General features: G+C 38.2%; 1 protein-coding gene across 3 annotated transcripts in view; it reads left to right on the top strand.

The window, feature by feature from the left end:
- Nucleotides 1-20,166, top strand: part of dpp10 (dipeptidyl peptidase like 10) — an 80,056-nt gene that overhangs the window by 53,775 nt on the left and 6,115 nt on the right. For all 3 annotated transcript variants that reach the window (XM_077215827.1, XM_077215828.1, XM_077215829.1), the window contains 12 exons: nt 1,084-1,204; nt 2,662-2,816; nt 6,036-6,133; nt 6,204-6,327; nt 7,089-7,127; nt 7,215-7,322; nt 8,300-8,391; nt 15,823-15,870; nt 16,848-16,969; nt 18,279-18,323; nt 18,680-18,778; nt 19,430-19,499. In XM_077215827.1, coding sequence (XP_077071942.1) covers nt 1,084-1,204; nt 2,662-2,816; nt 6,036-6,133; nt 6,204-6,327; nt 7,089-7,127; nt 7,215-7,322; nt 8,300-8,391; nt 15,823-15,870; nt 16,848-16,969; nt 18,279-18,323; nt 18,680-18,778; nt 19,430-19,499 — 1,121 coding nt within the window. The remainder of the gene's footprint in view (nt 1-1,083; nt 1,205-2,661; nt 2,817-6,035; nt 6,134-6,203; nt 6,328-7,088; nt 7,128-7,214; nt 7,323-8,299; nt 8,392-15,822; nt 15,871-16,847; nt 16,970-18,278; nt 18,324-18,679; nt 18,779-19,429; nt 19,500-20,166) is intronic.

Raw genomic sequence — 20,166 nt, 5'->3', positions numbered from 1 at the left:
TGTCTGAGAACCAAAGTTGTTGTGGTTTTTTATTTGATTGTCATCTGTCATTTTGACATTGACAAGGCAGAGCCGCCTGAAAATGTAACTTTTGAAACTTTTTGTCATCCTAACAACAAACAGAGCGATGTATTATGGAGTGCAGCAGAGCAGCATCAAGAATATCAAATATTGTGGGGACATTATTGTTTATCGATATCTATGGTGGTTAATAGCCCTGCTATCAACACTTACTGTTTACCTCCAGATACTCAGACACTCATTCAATACTTGAGCTGTTGATTTCAGAGAGACAATCTACAACTCTAAATGTGTTAACAACTAGTGTTTCCTGTTGTTCTTTGATTTACACTGCAATAAATGCTTTTCTAACTTAGCATTTTTGTCTTGTTTCCAGTCCAAATATCAAACATTTCTTAAATCAAGACCCATTTACTAAAGTAAACTGAGTAAAATGACACAAGATATTAAGCCTTGTTTTCTGGGGAAATAAATAAAAATTAAGTGAGTTTTTGCTTAAAACAAGCTAAATTATCTGCCAATAGGGTAAGAAAAATAATCTTGTTTCTGTTTGAATTAAGATAATTTTTCTCACCCCATTGGCAGATAATTTAGCTTTTTTTAAGCATCAAATCACTTAATTTTGATTAATTCCCCCGGAAAATAGGACATAATATCTTGTGTCATTTTACTCATCAGTAAATGAATCTTGATTTAAGAATTTTTAGATATTTGGACTTGAAACGATACAAAAATACTAAGTATGAAAAGCATTTTTTGCAGTGTATTGTTTCAAATAATTTCTACATTGTGTGCGTATGGTCCAGTTATGTTCATATCATGTTTTTAGAATACAAGGAGAAGGTTTACAGCAGATCAAACTCGGCTCACGTGTCTATAAGCAGTGTGTCAGAGCACGTTCAATAACACTAAATTAAAAAACAGCCAAGTTTTAAGTCATGTTTTAGTATTTTAAGTTGGACTTCCGGTAATTTTCTGTAAGTGTGTAATGGTACTGTGTACGATCGAGATTCACTTTTTTTTTTAAATGTCTTCTGTTTGTTTGTGTGTCTGTGTGTGTAGGTGTACATATTTGAGAATAATATTTACTATCAGTCGGACGTCAGGAGTAACTCGCTGAGATTGACCTCATCTGGGAAGGAGGGCATCATCTATAACGGCATTGCTGATTGGCTCTATGAAGGTGAGTCTTTTCTCTGTTATATCTCTGTATATGAGATGATTTAAGGAATATATGACAGATGATGATTAGAGCTGCACCATTTTTGATAAATGTACTGTAGAATCACAAATTTATTTTTTAAAATGGAGATCACAATTCTCCCAAGATTCTGAATAGACAACTAAAAAACAATTACATCTAATTTACTAGAGGGTAAATGTTACTACAGGTGACAAAAGGTTAATTGCTGCAGTTTATTTAAAAATATTCAATTAAACTGAATACTTTTAAAAATTTGGTTGGCATGAATGATTCAATTACTCATTAAGGCTTGTTTTATTTCTGGCTGTGTCAGCATTTGTGAACAAATATTTTGAATGAATGATTCAATTACAAATACATTTTTTAAGTCGCCACCTACTGGTGTAATGATGTAATCGATACAATCTTTATTTAAAGCGTTATATAAATATATAAGTTATATATATATAAAAGTTACTTTTAAACAGTGATTTACTATATTTTAAACACTACTGTAGACATCAGTGTTTATATCCGAACTATAAACTTTTATCCAGTACTTCTGGGATAAATAATATGAATAATTGTAACCGAAATAATGATACTGTGTGGGTGAAAAGACTGTTTGGGAAGCTGTTTCATACCTAAACATGACAACTTCTCTCTCAGGATCAGCAGATTTGAATGTTCGCTGTGATCCTACTTGTCAAAGATTTAATAGACACAGCCGAATCGCTGTCATATAGGAATATGATCGCGTTTAAATCAAGATTGCGTTCTTTTAATGATTAGTCGTGCAGCTTTAATGATGACGCATGTTTCCTCTGGTGCGACTCAGAAGATGATGAGTGCCGTGATGCTCAGGTGTTCGTGTTTGACTCCAGTGTGAGATCTCATACATAGGTCACTGTGATTTTGCCAAGTATGACATGTTCCTGGATCAACATATTTTGCTGATCCTGGAACAACATTCCTGTCCCAAAATTTAGTCCTACCCCTAAACCTAATCCTACCCATAACTTTTCCCTAAAATCAGAGGGAAATGACAGGTGAATAAGACTGATGTTGAAGCACCTTACCCTGGTTCTAAGCCTAAACCTGACATAAACTGTAAACGTGTCCCTCAAATCTGATTGGTTGATCTGAAAGTTGTTCCTGGATCATGTGGTACGTGGTGAAATCACGTTCACTCTCATACATAACGGATAACTGTGAGTTTTTCAGCGGTTTTTTGTTATTTTATTTAGTTTTTTACATGATGTCTTTCCTCATACTGAACTTTTTTTTTTTTTTTTTTTTTTTTTTTTTTTTAAGTTAGTCTGGTTTATCCTTTGGATTACTGTTTTATTGTCTTGGATCCAGAAATAATTATAATAATAGAAATAATAATCAATCAACTGAACCTATTGTAAAAGACCAAATGACGAATTACAATTACCACAAACACGCATGTTCAGAGGAGGTCCTGCACACGCATGTGGCACACTGGTGGTCACCTGACGGCGAGCGCCTGGCGTTTCTGGTCCTGAATGACAGTCTGGTGCCAAACATGGTGTTGCCCTCTTTCACTGGCTCTACGTACCCGAAAGGCAAACAGTACCCGTATCCGAAGGTAAGTTTGACCTTCACATTCTCATGCTCAGATATATTACCCAGCGGGGTGGGGAAAGTGAAGACACCGCATTGTTTAATGTCAAAAAGGAAATAATAGGGCTTTTCACACTGAGCTGATTCCTGGGTTATTGTCATTATAAAGCCTGCTTTTGACCCTGGTAGAGGAATGTTTCAAACTTGTAATTTAGTAATTTAATTTTGGCCGTTTGACACCGCAAGCTTGAGATTCACGTCAGCGTAACTACATCGTCACTGTGTCTGTAGACGCGCGAGAGTATTCACACTGGATATGATTGTGCAGCGGCTCCAAGGCAACATATAAGCGAGCTTTTCTTTACAAAGACAACTATAAATTTGTTCTTTTGTAGAAGTTGGTCATTCATAAACTTGATAGTCTTGAAAGTTTAAGATGGGGAGGTGTACACCATTCGCATGTAAATGGTAAACAACAAAAGCAACCAAGAAAACACCTCCGATCTTGTCGTTTTAGTCATACTTTGATGTTAACAAGACAGCAAAACAAAAGATTGATATGGATGGTGCTATTTGTACCTGTCTTTTTATATATCATATTTTCTGTCTAGTTTAGTCTTCATTTTCTTTTCTGACATATTCCAATTCTTGTTAAAACACAAGACATGCTTATTCTGTGCATTTGGGGCACTTTTTGTGTGAAATCACATTTTTTTTTTTCCATTGAAAGTGTGCCTTCACTTTAATTGAGCGCGAGCAGTGCAGCAAAAATGGACTCAGCCCAGAAAATGTTTAATAAGGGGAGAATTGGCACTGTCTGGTTACTTCCGGGTTACTTGGCACTGTCCAGTTTCTGGACTGGCTGCAGTAACACGTCTCTGTCCGTCCGGGGGCGCTCGCAGGCGAGTGCAGAATGAATGGGAGTCTATGGGGTTTCACCCCCAGAAATCCACTTTTCTCAGGATGTAATTTTTTGTCAAGTAATTTGAAAGTTGCATTCAAAGGAGGGGGCTAAGATAGTACACTCAGCTGAAAATTGCATTTTTAAGTTAACTTATCTGTTCTAAAAATCCGTTCAAAAATGTGATGACGTCACATAATAGCAGAATGCTAGCGTGTTCCGGCCAACAACGACCTAACCCGTGAGAAATCGAAAGCACATAAGTACTCGTTCATTCAACTTTTGGTCTATAATCTATATTGAACTTGCGGAATCAACAATAAAATCTACTTTGATTCAACGACAAGCAGGAGAAAGGGATACATTTAGACATCTAGCTCCATAGACTCCCATTCATTCTGCACTCGCCCGCGATCACCTCCAGTGGAATTCTAATGGAACTGCAACCAAGATAATATACAACGGGGCTAATAGGAAGTGCCAAGACTCTCCATAGACGGGCTCTGCTCAGCCCGAAACCCCCGCACCACTGCTGCTAACGCGACGCTCCTGCTCTCGTGTGAATGCAATCATTGGCTAACATGTGCGCCAAAAAAAAAAAAAGTGAAACGACCATTAGTCCCACTTTTGCATTGTTAACCCAGCACTGCTGAGCCAAACATGTGCAGTGTGTCCTGATTTGTGCATGTGACATAAGGTGTGCAGTGAAGACACTGAGGCCCAGAGCGTGGGATTGGCACATTCAGACATTTTGAAGTGTGACTCTAGTATCTAGAGACTGAATAGAGTGCTTTGTTGTAAGAAATATCCAATTTGTTTTGTCATCTGTCCTTGGTGAAACATTTTTATTGTTTCTTTTCTTGATGCTATTTAAATTAGTGCTGGGTATCGATTTATCGCATCCAAAATAAAAGTTGTTTACATAATATATATGTGTGTATTGTGTATAATTGTTTTGTATATAAATACACACACATGCATGTATACATTTTAAGAAAAATCTGTTGTTTATATATATAACATTTATATTTGTATATAATATAAATTATGTGTACATTTATATACAGTATATTCATGCAAATATTTTCCTTAAAAGATACATGCATATGTGTGTGTGTATATATATATATATATATATATATATACAGGTCCTTCTCAAGAAATTAGCATATTGTGATAAAGTTCATTATTTTCCATAATGTAATGATAAAAATTAAACTTTCATATATTTTAGATTCATTGCACACCAACTGAAATATTTCAGGTCTTTTATTGTTTTAATACTGATGATTTTGGCATACAGGTCATGAAAACCAAAAATTCCTATCTCAAAAAATTAGCATATCATGAAAAGGTTCTCTAAACGAGCTATTAACCTAATCATCTGAATCAACTAATTAACTCTAAACACCTGCAAAAGATTCCTGAGGCTTTTAAAAACTCCCAGCCTGTTTCATTACTCAAAACCACAATCATGGGTAAGACTGCCGACCTGACTGCTGTCCAGAAGGCCATCATTGACACCCTCAAGCAAGAGGGTAAGACACAGAAAGAAATTTCTGAACAAATTTTGGAGCACTTCATGCTTCCATCTGCTAAAAAGCTTTATGGAGATGAAGATTTCATTTTTCAGCACGACCTGGCTCCTGCTCACAGTGCCAAAACCACTGGTAAATGGTTTACTGACCATGGTATTACTGTGCTCAATTGGCCTGCCAACTCTCCTGACCTGAACCCCATAGAGAATCTGTGGGATATTGTGAAGAGAAAGTTGAGAGAAGCAAGACCCAACACTCTGGATGAGCTTAAGGCCGCTATCGAAGCATCCTGGGCCTCCATAACACCTCTGCAGTGCCACAGGCTGATTGCCTCCATGCCACGCCGCATTGAAGCAGTCATTTCTGCAAAAGGATTCCCGACCAAGTATTGACTATTGAGTGCATAACTGAACATAATTATTGGAAGGTTGACTTTTTTTGTATTAAAAACACTTCTTTTATTGGTCGGATGAAATATGCTAATTTTTTGAGATAGGAATTTTGGGTTTTCATGAGCTGTATGCCAAAATCATCAGTATTAAAACAATAAAAGACCTGAAATATTTCAGTCGGTGCGCAATGAATCTAAAATATATGAAAGTTTAATTTTTATCATTACATTATGGAAAATAATGAACTTTATCACAATATGCAAATTTTTTGAGAAGGACCTGTGTATATATATATAATTATACACAATACACACACAAATATATTATGTAAAAACAAACTTTTATTTTGGATGTGATTAATCATTGCCCAGCACTATTTTAAATGTAAGTGTTGACGTGTGTTGTGTTTGCAGGCTGGGCAGCCCAATCCAATGGTCAAACTATTTGTAGTCAACTTGTACGGACCTACACACACGCTAGAACTCACACCACCAGATGAACTCAAGCTCAGGTATAGTGTTAGTGTGTTTGTGTCTGCGATGGAGACTAGAGCAAGTGTCTGACGCTCTCTGTGTGTGTAGGGAACACTATGTGGTGATGGTGAAGTGGATCAGTAAGACCAAGACAGCAGTGCGCTGGTTAAACCGAGCGCAGAACGTCTCAATTCTGACGGTCTGTGACTCTACCACTGGAGCCTGCATTAAGGTACACACACATATTCACTCACACACGTGCACATTGCTCACACATTTATTTGCTCACTACTCACACATTTATTTACAAACACACAATCAAACAAGTGTTCATAAGCACACTCGCACAAGCACTCACACAGTCGCACACGCATGTACTCGCACAGCACTCTTATACACACTCACACATTCACTCGCACACACAAGTACTCACAAATGCAAAACACACATGTACTCACAGACACACACACAAGCACATGCATAAACACACATGTACTCACACATGCAAAACACAGATGTACTCATGCACACAAGCACTCGCATACACACACACAAGCACTCACACACGCACAAGCCCTCACATGCACAAGTGCATGCACACACACACACACACACACACAAAAGCACTCACACATGCACTCGCTCACACACATGTACTCGCACACGCACAAACACATGTACTCGCACAAGCATTCACACATGCACTCTCACACACAAGTACTCACACACGCACAAACACTCGCATGCACATGCACACAGACACAAGCTCGCACACATGCACTAGCACTCGCATACACACACACACGTACTCGCACACATGCACTAGCACTCGCATACACACACACACACGTACTCGCACACATGCACTAGCACTCGCATACACACACACACGTACTCGCACACATGTACTCACACATGCAAAACACAGATGTACTCACACACACTAACACACAAGCTGATGAGGATTATGATGGTGATGATGTTTCGTTTCAGAGGCATGAGGAAACATCAGAAGTTTGGCTCTCGAAACAGGTGAATCTCCACTAGATGTTTGCTTGGTGATCTTCAGTCTCATGAGTTTAATGCATCTCGTGTTCCTTGGCTGGTTCTCTGCTCCAGAACCAGGAACCGTTCTTCTCACGAGACGGCAGCCGCTTCTTCCTGACGGTCCCGGTGAAGCAGGGAGGACGCGGAGACTTTCACCACATCGCCATGTTCACCTCTCAGGTACACGTATACGTTAGGAGCAGGGTTTGAAATGAACACCCACCACATGTTGTCAAATCACGAGCCAATTTGGCGTGTTACTATGTTTACTCACTTTATAGGGGAGGTTTGTGTTAGCCAAATCTGCGCAGATTTAGCGCAAATCCTCAACTCGTGAGTCATCATGATATATTAAATACAGCTAATCTGGCTTACTTGAACATGACCGTCACTACGCAACAAATATCGGCGCGCTTGTTCATTTGCATTGAAGCAATAGCGAAGATTAAAATGTATTTGGTTAACAGAAAAGAACTTGTTCTTTGTACTGCATCGATCTGTCCACCTAAAACACATTTTAGGTGATAAGGATGAAAGAGGAAGGGAGGAAATGCTGGATGACAGGATTTTGTTTGAATAAGAAATTAATGTATGAAATCTATAATATATATATATATATTAGGGCTGCGTGATATTGAAGAAAAATGCAATACGCGATAACTCATTAAATATTGCGATATACGATATGCAGTACGATAATGCTTAAAGTGTTTAAAATAAACTTAAATTATCTTTAAAGTATAATTAAAATTGTATAACCTACATTACCTGTTCACATTCTTTTTGTGACAAGAAAGCATCCCTACAACTTCTGAAAGTGAACAGCAGTGTTTTACTGTAGCATAAGAAGTGTTATTTTAACATCAGTGTAAACCACAGGGTTTAGGTTTCAGGTAGGCCTAAATTAGGTTTATTGAACTACAGAATATATATATATAAAGGTGTGACATAGTTAATCTGGTTTATTTTGGTTTGTTTTGGTTTTTGGCTAGTAGAAGTTCTGTATGGGTGGTAACTTAAACATTTTGTAGCCAAATTGGCTGGTGGCTGAAAATGTTAATTTCAAACCCTGGCTAGGAGTAATGCCAATAATTGCAAATATGTTTGTACGATCGATAGCGTCAGTCTAGTGTTGATGATCACATGTGTCTGTTTAGGTGCGGGCTGATCAGAATGAGGTGCGTCATCTTACGTCAGGGAACTGGGAGGTGACGCGGATTCTGGCTTACGATGAGAACGCACAGACCATGTGAGTAAAACACGGCCGTGAACTCACTCCAGCATACAAACCAGGATCTCTATGACTGTCATACTTGCGTTACATGCATAGAATACAATACAATGTTTATTTATGAAGCACAATTTAAAAACAACCGAAGTTGACCAAAGTGCTGTACAAGAAAAGAAGAATTTCAAACAATAAAACACAAGCTGTAAAATAGGTGGAACGCATGAAAGCAAAATCAGTATACAAGTCAAGATATATTAAACAGTCATGTGAAAAAACAAGTAGGCTACATCCCATGGAAATCATTGTTTTTTTTAACATATTTTAAAGTTAGTATATCCTTACCTCAGTCGCTAGTATAGCAATGCCTATATCTTGTAGGCATTTTGCATAATTGTCCACTCTTAAATTGGCTTGCTGGGATTTTTGACCTCTTTAATGCAATAGTCTTTCAGTTGCAAGATGTTTGCAGGGTTTCTGCCCGTTTCAATTCCTCCCCTCAACATCTCAATGGGATTCAAATCTGGGCTTCGACTAGGCCATCCCATAACTCTCCATTTCTTCTTTTTGAGCCATTCTTTGGTGGATTTACAAACATGCTTAGGATTGTTGTCCTCGTTGAAAGGTCCACTTGCTGTTCACCTTCAGATTTCAGACAGATGGCCTCACATTAACTTCAAGCACTCATTGATATGATCCAGAATTCAAAGTTGAATCAATGAGTGCAAGCTGTTCAGTCCCTGAGGCCACAACGCAACCACAAACCATAACAAATTCCCCCAGCATGCTTCACAGGCCGTATGAAGTTATTCTCCTTTGGTCTGCGCCAAACATTTCTGCTGGTACTGTGGCCAAAAGGGCTGGGCAAGTAAATCGATTTTTCGATTCAAAATCGATTCTCAAAGGCCACAAATCAATTTTTTTTCCCCCATATGTATTTATCTATCACCAAAAAGCCAGTATTAGTTTTCCTGCACTACTCATAGGCTTGTATGTGAATATTACAGCTAATGCTGTGAGATTTGATGTTTGTTTTATCTTAAACATAAAATAACCTGATCCTGTTTGATCAAGGCATCTGTTCTGACCTGTCCAATTTTCAGCATCAGTTTTTCATCTTGCATCAAAATCCTGTCAATTCATTATATGCATTTGAAATAGAGGTGGGCGATATATCGTTTAGACGATAATATCCAAATTGTTGTCTGGACGATATGCAAAATTGGGATATCGAATATTTCATAATTTGTACAATCCGACCCTCCAAACATGAAAAGAGCTGAAGGAAGTTAAAGAGAAAACAAATAACGCACACTATAACCTTCTAAACAATTATATGTAGCGAGTTTAATACTGTAGGGGTTTGTTTGACTGTAATTTATATTTTGTACAAAATCACAATCGTTCCTCAATTGCACGAGAGTAAGCTGCTAAAGTAACTGATTTGCAATATACAACTACGAAGTTCTTACCTGTGTGTTATGACGTTTAGGTTGAAGCAACAATCCAAAATCGTAAAGAGAAGGCAAAATATGCGTTGTTTGATGAAAAATGATCTTAAGTTAAAAAGTTTTTCTTAAATGTCTGTGGCGTCCTCGAGTGGCGAGCTTCGTGATTGCATCATTAGAAAATAGGCTCTATGCACGATCGCTTCCGCGTTTTGTCTCAGCCCGCCCAGTTACATCCGGTGCTGCGTCAGAAGCCGGGTTTGCCTTAGGTGGAGATAATGGCAAATTACACTCGCTGTTTACAAAAACTTCCTGCGGTTGACGTGAATGATGTTAACAACACTGTGAGGCAGTTAGCTGTCACACATAAGAGTAAGAAAGAGAAGGGCTTTAAATTATATATTTCGACCTACATCGACAACTTTGAGGGTGAGTATTCTCTCATATCGTGCGAAATCCGACTAGCGAATCAGTTTCTAAAATCGTTGTCTCCGTTTCTGAGAAAATGAATTTTATCAAAGTTGTGCCGCTATACACTTCGCGCTATGCGGAAGTAAAGACGCTGGCTGAGATCCTACCGGAAATACGTCAGCAGCGTTCGTGCATAGAGCGTATTGCGTTGTATGAGTCCAAAAGATGGAATACATTTTCCCAAGAGATCGGTTCCGTACACATTACAAACCGAACCATTCCGGTGGTTGGACCATTTTTCCTGCCGACCAAAATCCGCGCTGGAGCGAACAACACAATGTTGCGCAACATCAACTGGCAAAAGTAATGAAAGCGGAACGAAACTCATTATTTTGTGCTTCACGGACCGTTTATCAGTTCGGACGAATGTCAGTGCAGCGCGAGCCGATCTTGATTAAGCGGCACCGTTACTACATAAGAGATCCAGTAAACAAAGCATTTGAATACGCCACTTAAGTAATAACATCGCTACGAGATCTAGTGAGAAGCGTTACGATTTCTCCGTTATTAACGTTAACTGATCAAACAGCACTGACGTGGAAACCAGGAGAAACATCGTTCCATGAATGAACTAGTTATAGGTTTTAAGTCCACAGATCATTCACCATGGATTTAATATTTTTTTACAGTCTATGGTAGTAACACTAACTTGTAACCATGTTTGGCAGAAATATTATATGCTTTCAAGTACGTCACACATCTTTTTCCAGCACTTCAAAACTCAAATGTTATTTAAATGTTATTTTTAATGTGATGACCAAAACATTATTTGTTCATCCTTCAAAGATTACCCCCATTTATAAAACTAAAAGTTTCAAGATGTAGGAAAACTCACACCTATCTAAAAATATTTTTTCTTTCAATAAATAGGAAATTTCTATCGCATTTCTTTATTTTTGCTGTATCGAAAACGTACCGAACCGTGACACCACTGTATCGTATCAAACCGAACCGTGAATTTTGTGAACCGTTACACCCCTATTAAAAATATAAAAGAACAATATAGACTTTATTGAATAATATATTATTATTTTAAAAAGTTTAGGAGTTTAAATCAATAATGTCTCATATCTTTATGTACTAGTAATTCTATACAATAATAGGTCAAATGCAGCAAGTCAAAAGACCAACTGGACCTTCTTTGCCAGTTTGCACACATTTCTTTGAAGGACTGCAAAAATATCGTCTGAATATCGATATCGAGATATTCAATTTTGTCAATATCTCCCACCCCTAATTTGAAATATAGAGTTGGGTTCTGTTTTAATGTACTTAAAATAAGTTTATTTGTTTTATGAGTTTAAAATACAGGTTTGTGGCTGTTTATCTCTTTTTATTAATTAACCACTTGTAAACTTATGTTCACTGTTTTTTTTTTAATAAATATAGGATTTGTATTAAATCCATATTCATTGAGTCGAATCAAGAATCGAAATCGAATTTACAATCGAAATCGAATCGAATTGGAACATCTGAATTGATACCCAGCCCTAGTGGCCAAACAGCTGTATCTTTGATTCGTCTGTCCAGAGCATCCCTAGTGAAAAATAAATATACTAAAATGTATTTCAAATGCATTTATTTTATACTAAGTATGTCTGCCTAATTGAAACAACTAATTTTGTACTTTATGCACTTTAGTTATCCGGAAATAGTGCTGAATTGCAACTAAACATATACTCAAGTATAATTGATTTTGCTAAAGTGGAAGTATACTTTAGGTACACTTTAAATATCTTGCATTTAAAGAATAATATTATACAGATCTTACTGTCCTTAATAATAGTGATATTAAAACACATTTTAGGCTTAATATTAAGAAATGTGCATTGTGCAATAAAGTACTCCAAATTAATTTTTTTTATAATATTTATGTCAGTAAGTCTAAGCAATTGGATTTGTAGTATACTTGGTATGAAATAAAATAACTGTATTTTAAATACATTTTGGTATAGGTTTTTTTCACTAGGGATGTTACTCCAAAAGGTCTGGTCTTTGACTATATTGGAAAACTTTACACAGCAAAGGCTTTTTCCTGCAATGCCTCGCATGCAGGTCAAATATCTTTTTTGATTGTAGATGCATGTACTTTGACACCAACAGTTGCTTACTAGCAGATCCTGTGGTGAAATGTTTAGGGTTTTGGAAACATGATCTGAATTTGCTGGGACATTGAATTGAATTGGCATTCATTTGAAATCTGTTCCACTTGAGATGTATATCAAATAATTTGAAGATTATTTTAATCCCTTGCCAGACTCGTAGGCATCCGCAAGAACTCTTTACACCGTGGCTTAATGACAGACACACACACACCTCAAAAGTGAAGGGAACACGAGACACTATATATGAGACTCATTAAGCAGGTTTTTATCACTGGCACTCAATCCTCAACATCTGCTTCTAATTTTAATGGATTTGAAGGTGTGAAAAATTTAAATATGTACGTACTTTCTCCATGTGACTGGTCTGTTTTTGTGTACATTTAAATTATGAAAATTGCAAAATGTCAATTTAATGTGCAATTTTATATAATATATCAACCTTATTGATAGGCACTGTTTCAAAGAGGATGAAATGTTAGCTTGTCAAAAAAGCGAACTTTTCCATGGGATGTACTTATTTTTTCACATGACTGTATATACGGTTTTCTGCATTTCCATTGGAAATAATGTAGCGATCACACTGCAAAAAAAAAAAGTTCTTACTCCGTTTTTTTTGTCTTGTTTTCCAATACAAATATCTGAAAATTCTTAATATCCAAGTAAGTTTGCTTCTCAAGTAAATGTATTTTGTTATCCGGAAAAAGCTTCTCCTCCACAGCTCCTCCCTCCACAGCTCCTCCCTCCACAGCTCCTCCTTCCACAGCTCCTCCCTCCACAGCTCCTCCCTCCACAGCTCCTCCCTCCACAGCTCCTCCCTCCACAGCTCCTCCCTCCACAGCTCCTCCCTCCACAGCTCCTCCCCCACAGCTCCTCCCCCACAGCTCCTCCCTCCACAGCTCCTCCCCCACAGCTCCTCCCCCACAGTTCCTCCCTCCACAGCTCCTCCCTCCACAGCTCCTCCCTCCACAGCTCCTCCCCCACAGCTCCTCCCTCCACAGCTCCTCCCTCCACAGCTCCTCCCTCCACAGCTCCTCCCCCACAGCTCCTCCCTCCACAGCTCCTCCCTCCACAGCTCCTCCCCCACAGCTCCTCCCTCCACAGCTCCTCCCCCACAGCTCCTCCCCCACAGCTCCTCCCTCCACAGCTCCTCCCCCACAGCTCCTCCCCCACAGCTCCTCCCTCCACAGCTCCTCCCCCACAGCTCCTCCCTCCACAGCTCCTCCCCCACAGCTCCTCCCTCCACAGCTCCTCCCCCACAGCTCCTCCCTCCACAGCTCCTCCCCCACAGCTCCTCTCTCCACAGCTCCTCCCTCTACAGCTCCTCCCCCACAGCTCCTCCCTCCACAGCTCCTCCCCCACAGCTCCTCCCTCCACAGCTCCTCCCCCACAGCTCCTCCCTCCACAGCTCCTCCCTCCACAGCTCCTCCCTCCACAGCTGCTCCCTCCACAGCTCCTCCCTCCACAGCTCCTCCTTCCACAGCTCCTCCTCCACAGCTCCTCCCCCACAGCTCCTCCTCCACAGCTCCTCCCCCACAGCTCCTCCCCCACAGCTCCTCCCTCCACAGCTCCTCCCTCCACAGCTCCTCCCCCACAGCTCCTCTCTCCACAGCTCCTCCCTCCACAGCTCCTCCCTCCACAGCTCCTCCCCCACAGCTCCTCCCTCCACAGCTCCTCCCCCACAGCTCCTCCCTCCACAGCTCCTCCCCCACAGCTCCTCCCTCCACAGCTCCTCCCTCCACAGCTCCTCCCCCACAGCTCCTCCCTCCACAGCTCCTCCCCCACAGCTCCTCCCTCCACAGCTCCTCCCCCACAGCTCCTCCCCCACAGCGGAGCCTGCCGTGAACGCACAGGCTAGTAAGCAGGACCACCGATGACGGCGGATTATAAACAGTTATGGAACATTCACTTAGACGAAACATCAACAATATGCTTTACATTGACTATGGCCTACCCATACTTTGACTACAAACTTGGTCCTCAAATCATTATGTATTTTGCAATACATGTAACTTTATAAGGTTGCACTCTTTCTATAAGTTATAGCTACTAAGATAACGTTAAAGGATTAGTTCACTTTAAAAAAAAACTTTTGCTGATAATTTACTCACCCCCATGTCATCCAAGATGTCCATGTCTTTCTTTCTTCAGTCGAAAAGAAATTAAGTTTTTTGATGAAAACATTCCAGGCTTTTTCTCCATATATTGGACTTCAATAGGACACAAACGTTTCGAGGACCAAATGACAGTTTCAGCGCAGCTTCAAAGGGTTTTAAACGATACCAGACGATGAATAAGGGTCTTATCTAGTGAAACGATCGGTCATTTCAAAAATAAATAAAAAACTTTATTAAAACTTTAAACTTTAAAACTAAGTTTTATAAGCACAAATGCTCGCCTTGCTCTGTTCTGTGATGCACGTTCGTGTTCCTGTTCGAACTCGTTCATCCAAATGAACAAATCTTTTTTCGAGTCATTCGTTCGTTGAATGAACGAAATGACTCCGAAAAAGACTCGTTCAAAATGAACAAATCTTTTTTCGAGTCATTTTGTTTGTTGAATGAACGAAATGACTCGAAAAAAGATTCGTTCATTTGGATTTGAACAGGAGAGTCACGAACGACGGTACGCGCTCGCGCTGTGCAAGAGAAGGGTGATCAGCGCGTACACGAGCGTGATTGACACTGCTAAGACATTCCTCCTGGCTCTGATTGGTTGTTTCTGACCGGGAGCGGTGTATTTCTGCAAATGGCAATAGGACCACTGGGAGGAGCCAGAGGAGCTTGATTTTTTTCACAGATTATCGGTCTCATATTCTACTTTCAGGACATAATGAGTTTTAACAAATATTTGTTTACAAAAGCTACCTACTGGAGCTTTAAAGGTGCATTGCGCAACAGTTCATGTTAAAAATACCCATTTTTCGAACCCATACATGCATAAACAATTGCCTGATAGGCTAAATGAGCCCTTCTCTGATCACTGTGATTGCCTCTATAATCCTGTACAGTAAAATAAATAAGAGGGATTCGGGACGGAATTTTTAGACTGGGCGTGACGTCATGCGTTCGCGCTCACCTGGCTATGTCTGGCAGGTTTGTGTATGCGCCGCAATTCTCCGTATCAGCGAAGACACCTCGCGCGACAAAAGTAGAAGATGGATTCAAACAGACCGGCTTGTAGTCCATTCCAAACCCCAACGCAAACTCCACGTAAGACAAAGAAAACACACTCTGGTTGCAGTTTCGCTTGTTTCCAGAGGGGGGCATAGTTCTGCAAAAACTCAGACACCTGCGCTGTGCACCTTTAAGAATGTATAGATTTTTGTTTTGAAAAACAAAGTTTTTTTTTTTCTTGGGGTGATTGATCTAACTGTATCACACATGATCACAGTGTTTTGGAAACACTATAAATCAAAGTCTGTTCTGCAGATATTTCCTGAGCACCGAGGGCTCCCCGACCCGCCGGCATGTCTTCAGGTGAGATTCCCTTCCGTTCATGTTTGTTCCTCCAGAACAGGACAGAAAACAGCTCTTCATCTGATGTCAGACTCAGAAAATGATTCTTAAAATACTTCAAAGCTGTGTCCTAATTTAATAAGTGTCACTGAGTCTTCACAAAAACTGATCGATAGAAGCGTGTTCAGATGAGCGTATAGAGGGAAACCAGGCCTCGGATAAAGGTTATTATTAATGAAAACTAGCATGAAAATTTCAGAGAAAAATGCACATGTTCTCGTATTTTAAATGTTGCATGGTTTGACTAAAAACAGAGTGGATCCATCAATGTTGCTGAATCATAAATAACCAGTAGATGGCTAATTAGCAGTAGTGAGCCACTAATGGCAAAATTAATATGTGGGAAAATACACTATTTGGGATTTAGTTTTTTACGGTTCTGCTTCTGATAAAAGCATATGCATGGTAATCGGCAGCAATGGAAACATTTATGGTACTTTAATAAAGGGGAAGATTTAAAAGTGCACTTAAGAAGCGCTCACAATGAAGCAAATTCATCTTTTACTTATTCTGTACGCTGATCTGGTTATGATGCAGAAGTTGTATATGTATGCTTTACATTTTGTTGTTGTTGTTCCAGACAATATTTTAAGGTTTTAATATATAGGAAGTGTTTAATACTGCATGATTAATAGATTTTTTGAGTTATAATAAATGGCAAAACGGCTAAATTCATTTTTGTAGCTTGTTAGGTATTATTATAGGTATTAGATACTCCTGTCTTTTGATCATTTACTCCACCCTAATCAAATACACATTTACAAATATAAAGGCTTTTACCATGATATTAAAAACTAAAACTAAATACTAACTAAAAGTAATGATTAAAACTAACTGAAGAAAACCTGAAATCAAAAAGCAAAATGCAAAACAAAATTGGAAATCTTTTTAGAATTAAAATGATAACCCTGCCTCTGATTGGTCCCTTTTATGTGCAGTGTGTCCACAGTGGACTTGTTTTCACGGCGATGTTTGACGTGTGAGCTGAATAAAGCTCACTGCACGTTCTTCAGTGCCATTTTTAGCCCAACTAACCAACACGTCCTACTGCACTGCAAAGGTACGAAGACCATGAGTTTATCATTTACTCTTGCATGAACATCCACAGTCCTGATGAGTGACCTTTCACCTCTGTGAGCATTACTGCAGCAAACTGCAAACAATGATGTTGTTTCTCAGTGTTTCTGTCGTCTTTTCCAGGACAAATATCTCAACATCAAGAAAAATATATCAATGAAGTCAGAAAACTTTACTTTACGGAAGAGGATTAGGGCCAAGCAATAATAAAAAATAAAACCATCTCGAGATTAAAGTCATTATAATGCGAAATTAAACTCGTTAAATTTCGAGAGAAAAAAAACTCGAAATACAATCTTGAGAATAAACTCATAAAATATCGAGAATAAAGTCGTTGTGTTTCGAGAAAAAACTCGTTAAATTTTGAGGAAAAAAACTCGAAATACAATCTTGATAATAAACTCATTACATTTCGAGAATAAAGTCGTTGTGTTTCGAGAAAAAACTCGTTAAATTTTGAGGAAAAAAACTCGAAATACAATCTTGAGAATAAACTCATTAAATTTCGAGAATAAAGTCGTTGTCATTTCACTGTCATGTCACTGGTTGTCATTTCATGTTGGACAAAAACGAGTACATTGCGCAATTTGGACTGATTTTTTTCTTCTTAAAAGAGCTAGCCGTTTGCAAACTCTTTTTATAGTTCTAATGCTAATTATTATTCTGTCATAATTAGCTAAAGTTGATAGTATTTCTTTGTTACTGAAAGAAAGTCAAAAATATAGCTTGACTAAGTAACCCAACTCTGCCATGTCCTCTATCAGTAGCTATGCAATGAATACTGAACGAATGCGTTATTCTCTACATTTCATTTTGACTTTTTTTCTAGAAATTTAACGAGTTTTTGCTCGAAACACAACGACTTTATTCTCGATATTTAATGAGTTTATTCTCAAGATTGTATTTCGACTTTTTTCTCGAAATTGAACGAGTTTAATTTCACAAATATAATGACTTGAAACTCGAGATGGTTTTATTTTTTTCTTATTGCTTGGCCCTAATCCTCTTCCGTATTACTTAATTCAAACAGAAAACTATTTTTTTTTCCTGAACCCAATAGCATATTTTTTTTTCTTGATTTATCCTTAAACTTTTTTTTTTTACTTATTTTAGAAAGCAAGGCTTAATATCTTCAGTTTTGCTTCTCAAATTAATATGTGTTGAATTAAGAATGCTTAGATATTTGTACTGGGAAACAGGACAGAAACACTAAGAAAGAGCATGATTTTGCAGTGCAGACTGACAGTTGTGGTTAAAGTGGCCACACTGTTTGGTTATTGTTTGATCTGCAGGTCCAGGAGCGCCGACAGTGATCATACACTCTCTCAACACTGCCAGTGAGTTTTCACTTTTTCTTTTTTCCATCTCTCTGCTAGAGTTGTGTATCGGTACAGATGTCTCAATTCGATTCCGTTTCACAAGATCTTAATTCTATACGTTTCAGGATAAACTTTTTTAGTTACCAGTGAAATTCACAGTTCTCGAGTCCAATTTCAATACCACAGCTAAAACTACGAACTATTAAACATTTCAAAGGTTATTAAAGGCAAGTAAACCGTCATTAATAAAACATAAAACAAATAGAGAATAGATTGAATCGTGGCTTTTGAGAATGGGTTAAAAAAATTAAAAAACAATCGAATTTTTATTTTATTTTTTTGCAATGACTCTTGTACTGTTGATCTCTCGTCAGATTATTACATCCTGGAGAATAACTCTGTGCTCAAAGCTGCTCTCAGATACAAACGGATCCAGCTGTTGGAGTACAGAAGCATCCAGACCGACCACTTCGGTAAAGTATCTTTCAGCTTTACCTGATAAACACACAGGGCAGCTTCAGAGAGAGAGTGTGTGTGAAAGAATCATGTGTGTTGGTTTGGCACTGCTCCAGTTCAATATCTTGCTCTTGGCCAGAAGTGTTGTTGTTAATGACCCTACAAGTTTGATTAAATCATTAAAATATGAGGAAAATATTTAGTTTTTTAAATATGAGGGATGACCAAAACACTAAACTTGGTTAATAAGGTATTTATTTGACAAAAAATATATGGCAAAAAAAAACTATAGCTACAGGTTTTATTTTACTATGCAAAAAAAAAAAGCTCAGAGGAAAAAGCAAACACTGACTACAACATAATCCGTTACTAATATTTAGTTGGTTCTCTCTTGTTTTTGCATGTTCATAATTCCTTTGTGTTACAGTCTGGATAAAAAACGATGTAAGCACAATTTGACATGTTTCATTCTGTTATTATCACTAATAAAACTATCGACTCCAAGCACAACTGCGTAATATGCTTATAAAATCTTTGTATTTTGAATAATATTTGAATAAAGTGTGAAGATGTACATTTTTCTAGGCTGGGCATCACTTTTGGCCACTATTGAACTTGATAGATCGTCATTCGCAGCTCTGAACTGTTCCTCGTGTGTGTGTTTGCAGAGTTACCGCTGAAGATCTCCTATCCACCCGATTTCTCTGAGTCCCGCAGTTACGCTCTTCTGCTGATAATGTAAGCGTGTGTGTGTGTGTGTGTGATGCTGATTTTAAGGTCCATTACACATTCTGACAGAAATGCTCCCTTTTGCCAAATTGCTCTGTTTTGCTTGAACATAAGTCACTGAAGCCCATTCCACACGTTATTGAGTTCATGATATTATTTTAAAAAATAAAATAAAATAAAAAGGCTGATAATGGTTAAACTATACAAAATAGCACCTAAGCCACATTACAGCCTAAACACAAAAAGCAAGAGCTTTACATCTAGCCATTCATGCACAAACTATTCATTGCGTGTTTGCAAAAGTGTTTGTTTTCCAGTAGATGGCAGCAATATTTCACTAATCTACTTTTTACGTTTTTGCTATGAATGAAACTGAGAAATGTAGATCATCTTTTTTTTCTTTCTTTTTTTCTTTCTTTTTTTTATCAAAGACAAATGCAATTGTTTGTACAGAGATTGTATTTTTTACATTTTCAATCCCACCCCAACCAACCTGCCTTAATTTTATTATAACCTGTTAATTAAACAGTGATAGTACAAAAGATGATGAGAAATAACAAAAGTAATAATGATAAAACAATATTAAAATAATAAAAATATGCAACTGTTAAACAATGGCAATGTTTAAATATACAATAAATAAAATGTAAAAATAATAATAATTTTTTTAAAAAGG

This window comes from Siphateles boraxobius, unplaced genomic scaffold (genome assembly GCF_051911475.1).
Source record: "Siphateles boraxobius isolate OS27281-9 unplaced genomic scaffold, OSU_SipBor_1 7, whole genome shotgun sequence".
In the NCBI taxonomy this organism is placed as follows: Eukaryota; Metazoa; Chordata; class Actinopteri; order Cypriniformes; family Leuciscidae; genus Siphateles; species Siphateles boraxobius.
The sequence above is the reverse complement of the archived record's forward strand: the minus strand, read 5'-3'. Positions and strand labels throughout refer to the sequence as shown.